General features: G+C 36.6%; 1 protein-coding gene across 1 annotated transcript in view; it reads left to right on the forward strand.

Annotated features, from left to right (window-relative positions):
- Window positions 1-238: 238 nt before the first annotated feature.
- Window positions 239-12,829, forward strand: part of GABBR2 (gamma-aminobutyric acid type B receptor subunit 2) — a 244,100-nt gene continuing 231,509 nt past the window's right edge. Inside the window, exons 1-5 of the mRNA XM_066313731.1 lie at window positions 239-304; window positions 747-848; window positions 5,952-6,017; window positions 11,256-11,447; window positions 12,568-12,804. Coding sequence (XP_066169828.1) covers window positions 239-304; window positions 747-848; window positions 5,952-6,017; window positions 11,256-11,447; window positions 12,568-12,804 — 663 coding nt within the window. The remainder of the gene's footprint in view (window positions 305-746; window positions 849-5,951; window positions 6,018-11,255; window positions 11,448-12,567; window positions 12,805-12,829) is intronic.

The raw sequence follows: 12,829 nt of genomic DNA on the forward strand, positions 1-12,829 counted from the left end.
CTGGTTTTGCTGGAGGAAAACCAGCAGCAATTAAGACAGAAAACTTAAAGTAATTACAAGGGAAAAACCCTAAATCAGAAAGACATATTGCTTTGCATGTTTTCTGGCTTCTTTGTGCTATTAGACAGCTCAAAGAGGACAGGCTTGCCACTATAGAAGAGGGGAAAAAAACCTACCTAGTACGTGGTTGCATGTACCACCTTCAAGCCAACCATTCCTCTTCCTGCCCCATGGTGTGATGAGTGGTCTAAGAGAGGGGCTGTCCACAGAGGAGTTCATGAGGCCTTATCAGTCCTTAAGTGATGTAAGCTAAGCTCTGCTGATTCATGCTAGGACCAGCTGAAATAAGTATTTGAGAATGTTTAAGAGTTTCCTTAATGAGTCTTTTCCCTTGAAAAGTCTCATACATCACTTTGGCTACAACAAAGTTCTTGGTCCTAACAGCCCTGGAAATACAGAAGAATTGTCCATTTCCACGACACGAAGTGGAAGCCCAATTTGTGGGGCTGTGTGTGAGCTTATTTTTGCCACACACAGTAAAGTCCTTTACATGGTACAGCCATTGATGGCAGAGTGTGGTCGTAAATAGCGCCTTGATCACATTTCAGGTGAAATGGAAAAAACTATGTGGGTGCATATATCATCCTCAAGATCATTCTTGTCATTACAGATAAAAATGCAGTCCATCTGCTTCCTTCTCACTGGCTCTTGGTTCACCAGTTTGCCTTTTTCTCAACTTGTGACAGGTGAGGAATGATCTGACTGGCGTCCTTTATGGCGAAGACATCGAGATTTCAGACACTGAGAGTTTTTCCAATGATCCCTGCACAAGTGTAAAGAAGCTTAAGGTATGTGTTGCTGTTCGATGAAAAAGAGAAAGTGGTGTGTTTTTTTTTTTTCCTATGAGGCAGAGTAAGGAAACAAAATGTGTGTTAGAATGATGTATTACTACATTCCATTGTATAATAGTATAAAAAAATGGCATTTTGAAGGCTAGTCCTTTTTAAGTTTATGAAGGTCTAAATAAATGAAGGTAAAAAATACTTTTAATAGTTCCCAAGAGTGATACTAAATAAAGACAGTTGTTGCTGGCTTAATGTTTGCACTTAAAGCCTCAGTCATAGTGATATTCATGTGAAAATTCTTGAGGTTTGGAACCAGAACCCTTTTAAGCCTCTTTCCATTGGCTTCATTACACGTTTTAAATTGAATTCTTTGCTAACATCATCTGCATGATTTGAAATGAATCACAAGGAAAAAAGAAGGAAAAATAAATTTGGTAGCAGAATAATTTCCCATCCTTCCCTTATAATAATGATTTATTAGACTTCTGGCATCTCATAAAATTAAAACTATATTTTAGCATTACCATGCAGTAATATCAACCAGCAGTAAACTAGACACAGGAGATATGAATCTTAAACTGCACAGGAACAAAATGATTGAACAGCTGGAGAAAGCACTTTTAAATGGTGAGGATCAAATTGTTTCTGGCATCAAGTACATATGACACACAATCAAAGCCACAATCCTGCAAATGCTTAAATATGTGTAAAACAGGTTACCAAAAAACCTTAATAAACTAAACTATGTTAAAAAAATTTAACCAAGAATGTTGACCTGTGTAAGACTAGGCCACTACTGAAGCTGGAAATGTTCTGGAGCGTGGTAAACTAAGTTCACTTTATTATTTCCGCAATCCAGAGATGTAAGCCTGAGTGTTTAAAGTACTAATAGGTAAAGATTATGTTTGTAGAAAGCCATTTGTGTCTGTCCAGACTAAGTCAGTTTGTATTTTCTGTCTGGAAACCTGTCTGGATTGAAGAGACTCCCGTAGGTGTTACAGTCAAGCCCACATTTTTGACTAGCATTGGTGTAATAACAAGAAAAAATGCATTTTAAGCATGGATCTTTAGGCTGGAAGTCAGAAGAAACAATTTTAGCTTTCCTCTGTATCAGCAACACACTGGGTTGTTTTGCAGGGAAAATACCAGAAAACTGAGCTAACACTATATTTTTTATCTCTTAATATTTCCTTCAAAACAAATTAATAAAAAATAAATAAGCAATTATCCAGAAAACTGTTTGTTCTGGACAGAAATATAAGGTAGGTTGTTGTTGGGTACATGTGAGACACAGAATTTAGCTAAGCAATTCCAAAACTGTTCATTCCTTTCTTGAACATGTAAACCTCATATATGTAAACTGGTGTCTGCTTACCTGAAATAAATTTTATTTTTACAAACATATTTAAATTAATGAAATTGATGATTATGGAATGGAAAACAGGAAAATCTGGTATGATTTGCGGAAATATATTTTATGTTTCTTTCAGTATCACCCAATTTCTACTGCATTGACTGCACAGTTAGAAGGTAAATTTGAGCATAAAGATATCTTTAAAATTCATTTTTGTTTTCAGAGAAAGGGATGGATTTGTACATCCATGTAAATGCTTGAAAATTCTAAGCATGCACAGACAAACTGTAAGAGCAGTAACACTTCTGCTTCCAACTTTTTTGTATCTTACATGTAGGACAAAAAAATTCTAGTCATGTTATGATGGTGGGAGTTGATTGTCTTCAAGTTCACCTTCACCATCAGTGATTCCATAGCTAAGGTCAGAGGCTTATCTATAGTTCTTCAAGTGGACATCCAAGCATTTAGAAGGCAGAACATGTGCATACCTCTGTTGTCAAAGTTACCCAGGTTTTTGTAGATTTATTGATAACCTCTTGGCTGTCAGATGCATGGTAGAGAATAAGACAGAGTATCTGAGCTATTCAATTTAGGTATCTCATAAAGAGCCTGCCAAGACATTGACTTTTCCTGGCAGATGAGATATTGTAGCAATCCTTCTCTGGAAAGCTATATAATACAACATTGTGCTGTTATTCATTAGAAATGAGACAGATTAGAATCTCATCAAAGAAAGGAAGCTCTGAAGGCTGGAAAAAAATAGCTGCCTATTCCAACATAATATGCATCACTCAAAAACCCTGAAAAGGCTAAAGAGTGTCTCGTGTCTGAGGCTGTTAGAAATGGCAGTGAAGGAGACAAGTTGCTCTTCATCCTTTAGTAGAGCATCTTAGATGTGTTGATCCTCACTCTCTTCAGGGTTTATATTACTCATCTCCTGGTGCTACCAAATACATTTTATATTTAGTAGCCAAATTATATCCTCACCTATGTGAAAGAAAGAAGGGAGAAAAAGAATCATTATGTTCTGAGGTTGTGCTATAGTCTTAATTTATAAAACGTGCTTTTATGCAGGGTTTGCCACAACTGTGGGTAAATGAAATGTAACTGTTCTTCATTTTCTTGTTTGAACTTCAATCCATATGGGAACATATGGATTTCTTACTGAGGGGCAAAGCTTAAATGCTGATATTGCTACTGTAATCTCTGGGAAGAGTAAATATGACAGCTCACCATCTGGCAAACAGTCTAAACATTGGTCTTTTTATGTAAGTGCAGTTTTGGGAGTTGCCTTCCCCCTGGGATGTTTTTAATCATCTCGTAGATCACCTGCCTAGTTCCATTAATTAAAACTTCTTCTGTCAAATATGTTTTAGCTCCATGCAAGCAATTTACAGCTCTCTGAAAAAGAGACTTGACACTTGCTGGGATCCAACAGGTGATTCTTTTTGATCCCTGTGAGGAAGTTCCACTGTTAACTTGCATCATTCTGCAAGCGTTTGTGTGAGGGAATAGTATATCCTTGCAAGGAAATCATGCTGGTTTATAGTTAGTTAACAGTACGAATGAAGGGGTAAAAAAGTTATGCCCAGCAAGCATCTGATGTATGTTATTGCATGAGTCTGTAATGTGGACTTTGACCCACGAGCACTGACATGAGCCTAGCTCTGATACACTTCGGTGCAGGCTTTATTATCCATGCAGATAAAACCTCTGCCAGGGACTTGAGCTATGTGCAGTTGCATGAATTTGAAGCTTCAGCATCTCTTACATGGGATGGAGCCAGCAGACCCAAGCCTGGCATCCAATGGATCTAGGCTTATTTGCAATCTTGAATGCAATTCTTCAAGAACAAATCTGGGGAAAATATGGAAGGGGATGCAAAAAATGGAGGTCAGGAGGAAGAGGCTGGCTGAGGAGTGTGTCATTGCACAGAGGAAGACTGCTATGCATGAAAGAGGAAGAAATGTTATACAGACTTCCCTAAATTAGCTCCTAAATTATATGTGTTCTGACACACGATTCCTTGGTTACATGATTGCATACTAAATTATGTGATAATCAAGTGGAAGTAATGTCTTAAGGTGTGAAACCACACACCACAGATGCTGTGACTTCTTTCTGAAGGTTGTCACACAGCCAGTGGGCAGCATTGCTGCGTGTGCACTCTGGGATTATTATTTATGAAGCATACAATTTACATATCTTGTTTGGTTGGTTTTTTAATTGTTCTCATCATGTCATAAAATGGAAAGGAATTTCTTCAAATCTTAAGTTTAATTACTAGGTGCTCTGCCATTTATTTTTTTAATCAAATTCTGCTACTCTTTTTTTCAAATATTAAGTCTGCATTTTTATGTTCGGAGCAGTCAAGTGACTCAGAGCTGAGGTTCCAAGAATAACCAAATTATTTTTAAAACTGAAAAAAAGAAATAGTAGATGCGGTGAGTTTTTTGTGCATAATTCCTAAATCTATTTATTGTCCTTACAAAAACTGTAATACTATTGCTGTAATTTGTGTAATTTGTTTGTTTAGCTTCATGTAACCTTGTTAGATTTGTTTATAAAGAATCTAATCCACTCAAAAAAGATTTACATTATTTTATCAGTCTGTGCCTAAATATAAAAATGAAGAGAAGCAGGCTTACTGAAAATGCAGAGGTTCAGAATGAGCAAAGCATATGACATTATTTTTTATTTGAACCAAGCTAAGAGTGATACTGTTTTCATGCATTTAATTACAGAGGCATTCTAATATCTTATTGCACTGTCCATCATAATATTTTCTGCTGAACTGGAAATAAACAGTGAAATTATCTGAGCTAAAAATCTTTGACAAATTGATTTAATTAAAACTTGAATGTTTTTGCCACTGGAAATCATACCAAATCATATGTTTGTTTTTTTTCTTCGGAGTGGGAAAGAGCTATTAGTAATTCAAAACAGGTCTCATATGAAAGAAGTGAAAAATTAGATTTGCTCAAGCTTTTGCAGAGAACTCTGCCTTTGTGTGAAAGAAAAGGTAATGTGAAGTCATAAAAGTGTGTTTTATGCATATTAGAAGTAATTTTTCATGTTCGGAAGAGGTTAGTCCTGTTCCTGGAGAAATATTTTTCTGCGTATGCTCCTGAATTTAGGAAGACTCTCTTAATATCTCTCTAAGTATGAAAGTAAAATTGGTTTTGGACTTCAGTTATAGGTTCTTAAATTGTGATGATTTTTTTTTTTAATGTGTGGAGGTGGGAGGGAGTAGAGAGCGAGTTGATAATGTGTTATAGTGACTATAGAGAAGATGTATGAATAAAAACTTTAAAAATTACTAAAGCGGGCATAATATCAAGGCATTTGATCTCATTTCTTAATTTTACAGTTTTATTTCATGCAGACAATTATAAGCTTATGTCTTCAGCTGGTTCTAATGTGCAAAATTGCAGAAGAAATATTGCAAGGAAGCAAAAGAACATCTGATATTTTAATGTTATTGAATACTAATATTTGACTGCAGTATGAGTTTTACTCTCATTAGTACTATAGCCTAATCATTTTCTACACCTCACCTTTTTTTTTTTTTTTTTTTTTTTCTTTCGTGTTACTTCAAGTTCTTGAACTTCTAGAAGATGAAATAGTTCTGTGTTAATTCTGCCTGCAGCTGTAATCTCTACTAACTCCCTGCATGATCTGAATGGCCAATTAGAGTGGTGTCTGGAAGCTGGGACTGCATTTAACTGCCACACATTTTATTCAATCTGCAGGGTAATGACGTTCGGATAATCCTTGGACAGTTTGATGAGGAAATGGCAGTGAAAGTTTTCTGTTGTGTAAGTAAATATATTTAATTGCATATCAGACTAAAGAGTGTGCTGCATTCGAATAAAAAGTAACTTGAGCATAAACATTTCTTCATGGAGTTCAGCTCTATGAAGGTGTATATCCTAAACAGAGGTTATACATGCTTAGATCCATGCTTAGATCCATGTCTCTTTCAATAAAATACTTTGTACTTGACTTCAGTGGAATTTAGGTATAGGATGCATGGTTAGCTTCTTCTTACTATTACTTTCCTGTGGTGGAATTAAATGCCAAATCAAACTTCAGCATTGCTCTTCACATCAGATCCAGGGAAATACTTGCATATGTAGCAGCAGATAGAGAAAGAACTGCAAGATTTCAATCTTATCCAAGAGCTGCGTTCTGGTGATAATGTCTGTGTGCATGAGCTTTGCATGGTTTTCTTTTAAAGAATAAGAAATTCATGCCAGCTCCTATACATCCTATCTCAGCAACACTAATAATTTCTGCTACTGAAAATGTTGCTGATTGTACAGTTGTCATTCCCATCTGACTGCTGTACATTTTACCTGTATTACATGAAAGCAAATACTAATTCATAAAAAAAAAAGGTTTTTTAACTATAACAGACTAGCAAACAAAAAATTCCCTATCCTCACCATTTGTGTGAATATGCTGCAAACTTATCCACTGTTATTGCCTTTAAAAGTAGCAGGATTAGAATGTGGATCTATACTTGTCCCGGCCTGAAAAAAAAACCCAAAGAGAAAGATTTTAGTGGCCTAAGTATTGAATTTTTAGTCTGAATAGTTAGATTAATCCAAGAACACAGTAAATCTAATGGAAAAGCAATAATGGCAGCATGTAAATTTCCAAGGGTGTTTTTTAGTGTTCACTTAGTGAGACAGTTGCCTATACTTGGAAAGAAAAGAAAGGCAGAAGTTCAAAATTTGAGTGCTACATGTGCCTCAGATGCATTTTGGCTCTTACTCAGCAGCTGTCCCAGTTGGTGGCAAAATTTGGAAAGGAGATTGTAGAGTGAATTTGGAAGGAGCAAAATCTGTTTTCATCCAAAAGGAAATGGAAAGTATTATTTTATTTTCATTCTTCTCATCTCTGATAGGTCTTTGTATGTAGATCTTTTTGTACTGCCATTTAAATTGGATTGACAGAGATAAATCTCCTATTTTTTCATTCCTGGAAGAAAGAATGGTAATTCTGAAGCTCAGATCCTCCACAGATCTCTTGGGGTTGGGCTGCATTTCCCCAGCAGAGGAGTCCTGTTTAGAATTGTCTTCCAATCCAACATCAGGAAGAGGCTGGTGTTTCTAGTCACCCTTAATTTCAAGTTGTATTTCTCTAGATTCCTCTTCCAAATCCATGTGCACGTGAGGCCACTGAAGAAATCCTAGAATTCCTTGGAGGGGCAGGCTGTCCTTTAGTCTGCCTTGTGGCTGGCTGTCTGAAGGGTTCCAGGGAGAGGATGCCTCTGTCAGATGAACACCGACCGCAGCTTTCTGTGGCTGTGGTTTGTTGCGAATGTGGGAAATGCACATAACTCTCAGCAATTTAAAGTGTGATGGTTGCTCCTAAAGTACATTAGTGTCAAAAATAATAAGGTGCATTTTTCTGGAACCCCCAGAAATCTGAAAGATCCTGCATTTAGGGTTTTTAAAATGTATTTATTTGAGAGTTTCAGCAGGAGACTGAATGCAGGAGAGGGCAGTTCAAAGTAGGTCATTTATATATTAATGCACTACAATATGTCAGAAAGCTTGTTATTAGTCACAAAATATATTGTTGACTCATGCACTCCTACAGATATATGTCTAAAAGCACAATATTTTAGATATGTCAAGTTTTTTAACTCATTTTTCCAGATGTGCCTTCAGACAAGTTTCATTCAAGTTTGTGATTCTGTGTTATATGTGGCAGGGTTATTGATGTCAGTCAGAAAAAGACTTTGAGTTTATTAAAGGAAGATGCTTTTTCACTAGTGCAAGACTTTTTTTCCTTATTTTTTTTTCCCTGATTGGGATTATATCCTAAATATTATTTGGCAATGACTTAGGTAGGTGGTAAAACCTTTAAAGTCTGCCTCACTTTTCAGCCTGGATTCAACAGTCCTATGCTGTGAGGTTTCCTCAGGACATCCATTGGAGTTTATCTGGGATCATAGAACCACTTAGGTTGTAAAAGACCTTTGAGATTATCAAGTCCAACCATTAACCCATCACTGCCAAGTCCACCACTAAGCCATGTCCCTATGTGCCTTATCTGCACATCTTTTGAATGCCTCCTAGGATGGTGAGTCAACCTCTTCCCTGGTCCCTGATAATCCTTTCTGTGAAGAGGTCTTTCCTAATATCCAATCTAAACCACAGTACCAAACTTTAAAACAAGCCAGGACTGGTTCAAGCCAAAGTGAATGTTGGCAGGTATTTCCTACAGGGATTTAAATAAGCTTAGCTGTTCATTTATCTCCAGTGCCAAAAACATTGGGCAATTTTAGTTCTATGGGAAATCTTAGCTTTATAATTTGTTTTCACCTCAGTGGGATGAATGTGATGTTTTCCTGGGAAAAAAGTTAGGGTCTTTTGGTCAAAAATTAATACTTCAACAATCAACAAATTGCCAATTATTTTTTATTACACATAAGAAATATCTCTTTCATTAGTATCTTTGTTGTAAATAAGCATTTATTTATGGATTCGAACAGGAATTAAATGTTTTAAAATAAAAAAATGCAGTTTCACAAGGGCAAAAATTGTCCATGCCTGTTTTCTGACTGCTTGACAGCAACTCGGGGCTTTGCACAGGGCATGGGAGAAAGATTAAGGAAAATTTATGACTACTTTATGCTCTTCTGGTGTGTGCAAGAAGTATGTGCAAACCTTCTGCAGCTTCCCTTGTCTGCCAAATAATCTTCCCCTTAGAAACTGAAAGTTGTAAGTATTGGTCTGTGTGCAGTCAAACAGTTCAAGAAAGATCCACGTATTTCAAGTACTCGTATCTTCTATGCATCCAACTCATCTCCATTTAGCAGAATCAACAGGGAGAAAATGATGGCAAAAAAGCATTGTTTTCCAATAAGTCTTCTGGGACTCAAACACTGAAATGCCTGAATAGTATCAGCTGTGCTGTGACTAGAAAAATGACTGCAAGGTCATGATGCTCACCTTCAGAAGAACTGAATTTCTTCCTACTTTTGCCTTCCCCAGACTACCCTTCAAGCCTTGTCATTCCACCATATCTCAAAGGAAGAGCTGACAGCTCTTAGTGTTTGTTCTGTGGTTTTTTTAAGCCAGGTTGTTGCAGAAATGTGGAAATTTAACCAGTCTTTCAGGCAGCCATGTTGGGAATGATCCCTTGTTCCCAGGATGAATTTTCTGGCTATTTTGAAACTTTCAATTTCCAGCCCATTTCCCAGGGCATTCACAGATTATGCAGGAAGCAGTACAAGTGCTTATGCAAACAGAAAATTTCCAGCAGCTCTAATTTCAGAATAGTTCACAGCCAGTACTTTCTGGCAACACACAATTTGATACTTTATAGAGCAGGGCAAGCTACATAAGGTTGTCCTTCTCTAAAATTCTGTATCAGTTTGTGTCCTCATGATTCGAAAACTGTCAGATAAAAACCATGGAGTCACTGAAAGGTCTTGAATGACCTAACTGTATAACAAAAACTCTTTTAGAAGGAAGAACTGCAGGATGGAATTGTTATTTTCCTCGCAGGTGGCCCTGGAATACAGTGTCCCCATAGCTATGCAGGAGTGGAGGTGGGTAGGAGGACAGAAGCAGATATGCTTCTGGAAGGGAAGAATTAACAAGCAGAAGGACAAACTGTTTATGTGGATTGTGGAATAAGTAATATATGAGATGCAAGACACCAGGTTTCAGACAGGACTTTCAAGCAGCATTGTATACAAAGGCATGAAATTTGATTTTGGCTGAACAAAAGCTTCTGCAACCAGGGGCCAAATAAATCTGCTTTGTGCACAATACTGTTATGAACAGAGCTGGCACCATTATAATAGACTTCACAGATTTAAAGCCCATTTTTAATTTGGGTATTAACATATTTAAGAGGCTGTCCTATTTCATATATTCTGCTATTGATCTTTACTTCTCTGATAGGCTTTTTGTATGATCTTTGGGGTACTTTTCAAAACAGGTATTTCAGAATGACAAATATGGTCCTGTTGGCATTCTTACAATTTTCTCCTTCTGTACTATTTTCTGTGAAAATACAGCAGTTTTTCTGTTAAGAGCTCTAAGCTTGCACCATGTATTTCTAAAAATTAGAATTTTTATCTTGGGCATTCCATCTCAAGTATTGCTTATATTAGGAGGCAAAGAAGCATGAAACCTGCAGTTTTGAAATGGAGTCTGACTCAAATGTCAAAAGAAAAATATCTAGTTGCAAGACAGTAAGAGAAACATCTGAGATAAAATTTGCTAATTTTATCCTGGAACAGTCTTCCCAATCAAAGAGAATAGATCAGCTTTTAGGTACAACAGCATATGTGCCTGACTAAGAAAGTATTTCTGTTTCCTGTTATGTATATGTGCTAAGTATTGAAAGGAGATAACTCTAATCTCAGTATCTTGGATTACAGTGGGCTGTGTTCAGTATTCCACCAATATAGAATTTCATATGAAGAAAATTCTTGCTGAGAAAAAAAAATCATTCAGATTTTGCTTTATCAATTCACTATTCACTCATACTCCTCAGAAGGAACTGCTGACTTAATGTTACTGTGGTCTGCTTTTGAGCAGTCAACTAATTCACATTTGTCACGTGTGATTTGACGATGCCTATGATCCAAGTTTTCTTGTTAACCTAGTCCTTACGTTGACTTAAGGCTGATAATTTAGTTTAAATATGGTAACAGGGTGATTCTATCACTTATTTAATAGTTGTGTTATGAAGAACTTTCTGTGGAAAGCTGTGCCTTCAGTTTGTGTTCCCCTTTAACTCCCTCAGTTATAGAATACAGTTTCATTTTTCTGTTTTTTAAGAAATAGTCCACTGAAAGAAAAACAGGGTTTAGTAAATTCTCAAGACTGGAATTCTTAAGTCAGGAGTCTTCAAAAAAAGTCTTCATTATTAGCAAGTTTATTCTAAATTATTTAAAATACTTGCGCACCCCAGTTACACTATAATTTTATTAATAATGAAAAAAGTTAACAAAAAGCAATTGGTTTTATGCTCAATATCTCTATTATAAAGTTCATTATCTTTTCTGTTTTTCTTATTTGCAGGCTTATGATGAAGAAATGTATGGCAGCAAATATCAGTGGATTATTCCAGGGTGGTATGAAAATCTTTGGTGGGAATCCTGGATTAATTCCTCACAGTGTCTCAGCAAGAATCTTCTTGCAGCCATGGAAGGTTATATTGGAGTGGATTTTGAGCCTCTCAGCTCAAACACGACTAAGACTATATCAGGAAGGGTTAGTATTTTTCTTCCATCTACTTTATTATACTGTCAGTTCTCTCACTGCTGGGCTGGCACAGTAGAGCACCAAGGAGGTGGGTGAAGGGTTCTTCTACCAAGCGACCTGGTAGTCATCACAATCAGTTTCATCACTTTTCTACAGTTAGAAAATTCAAAATATTTAAAGATCAAATCTAATTCTTTACAGGGTAAGAAAGCAGTGAAGTCCTTTGCTTCAAATCTGCCCTTTCTCCCCAGTATTTACAGTTAAATGTACATTAAAGTCTGAATTACAGTATCATGTGCTGTGTCACTTCAAGTTAAATAGTTGGGCACAGAAACAGAAAACTCTTATATTTAAGCCTATTCTGGAAACGGCCAATTTGAATGGTGATTTGTGCCTCTCAGAACTAGGGGGCAGCAGGGGAGGCTTGTTTTAAACATAAAAATATGTGCTGTTTCCATAAAGCACATAAAATTTTATCACAGAACAAATCCATACAAACTCTGACCAATGCATAAACATGATGGATTTTGCTGCTTTTCTTTTTTTTTTTTTCCATCTGCCTTTCATGCCTTGCTGAGTGAGGACAACTTTAAAAGGCAACTTTACTAATGGGCAACTCGTCATGTGATAGCACACCATCCAGAATGTAGTGAACTTGTAAAATATAGACAAATTGCCAATCAAAATTTCATATTGAGCAAACAGTTGCTCAGGTAAAGGTTATTTGATTTGTGTTACCCTGTAAACTGTAATCAGACCACTGATTTGCAGGGATACAGTCTTATTCCCTGTTCTACTATTATGCCTCACCAGTGTACAGTTTTGGTTGAAGTGGAGCCTTTTGTACAAAATTAAAATAAAGCAAGTGGTCATTTATACAGTGAGGCAGTACGACTGCTTTCAGTCTCTCTGTCTCTTAGTTCTGCTTCCCAATCTCACCAGAATTTTTAAATCAGGCAATACATGTTCCTTGAATTTAATTTTCTGTCATAATTTTTATTTTGGAGGCCTTTTCTGTGTTAGTTATGCACATCTCTAAATTGGAGGCTGCAGTTTGAGGTGCTGGTTTGGATTCAGCTCTTTAAAATGTTAAGTATTGGGGTAAAACTGAATTTTATCTCCTCTGCAGACTCCACAGCAGTATGAAAAGGAATACAATGCTAAACGTGGTGATGGGCAATCCAGCAAATTTCATGGTTATGCCTATGATGGAATATGGGTGATTGCCAGGACCCTGCAGCGGGCAATGAATTATTTGAATTCCTCCAAAAAGCACCAAAAAATTGAAGATTTTAACTACACAAATCACAAACTCGGCAAAATTTTTCTGGATGCTATGAATGAAACCAGATTCTTTGGAGTAACGGTAAGTCCTCATCAGATAATTGTGG

The sequence above is a fragment of the Sylvia atricapilla genome, chromosome 1 (assembly GCF_009819655.1).
Source record: "Sylvia atricapilla isolate bSylAtr1 chromosome 1, bSylAtr1.pri, whole genome shotgun sequence".
NCBI classification, from domain to species: Eukaryota; Metazoa; Chordata; class Aves; order Passeriformes; family Sylviidae; genus Sylvia; species Sylvia atricapilla.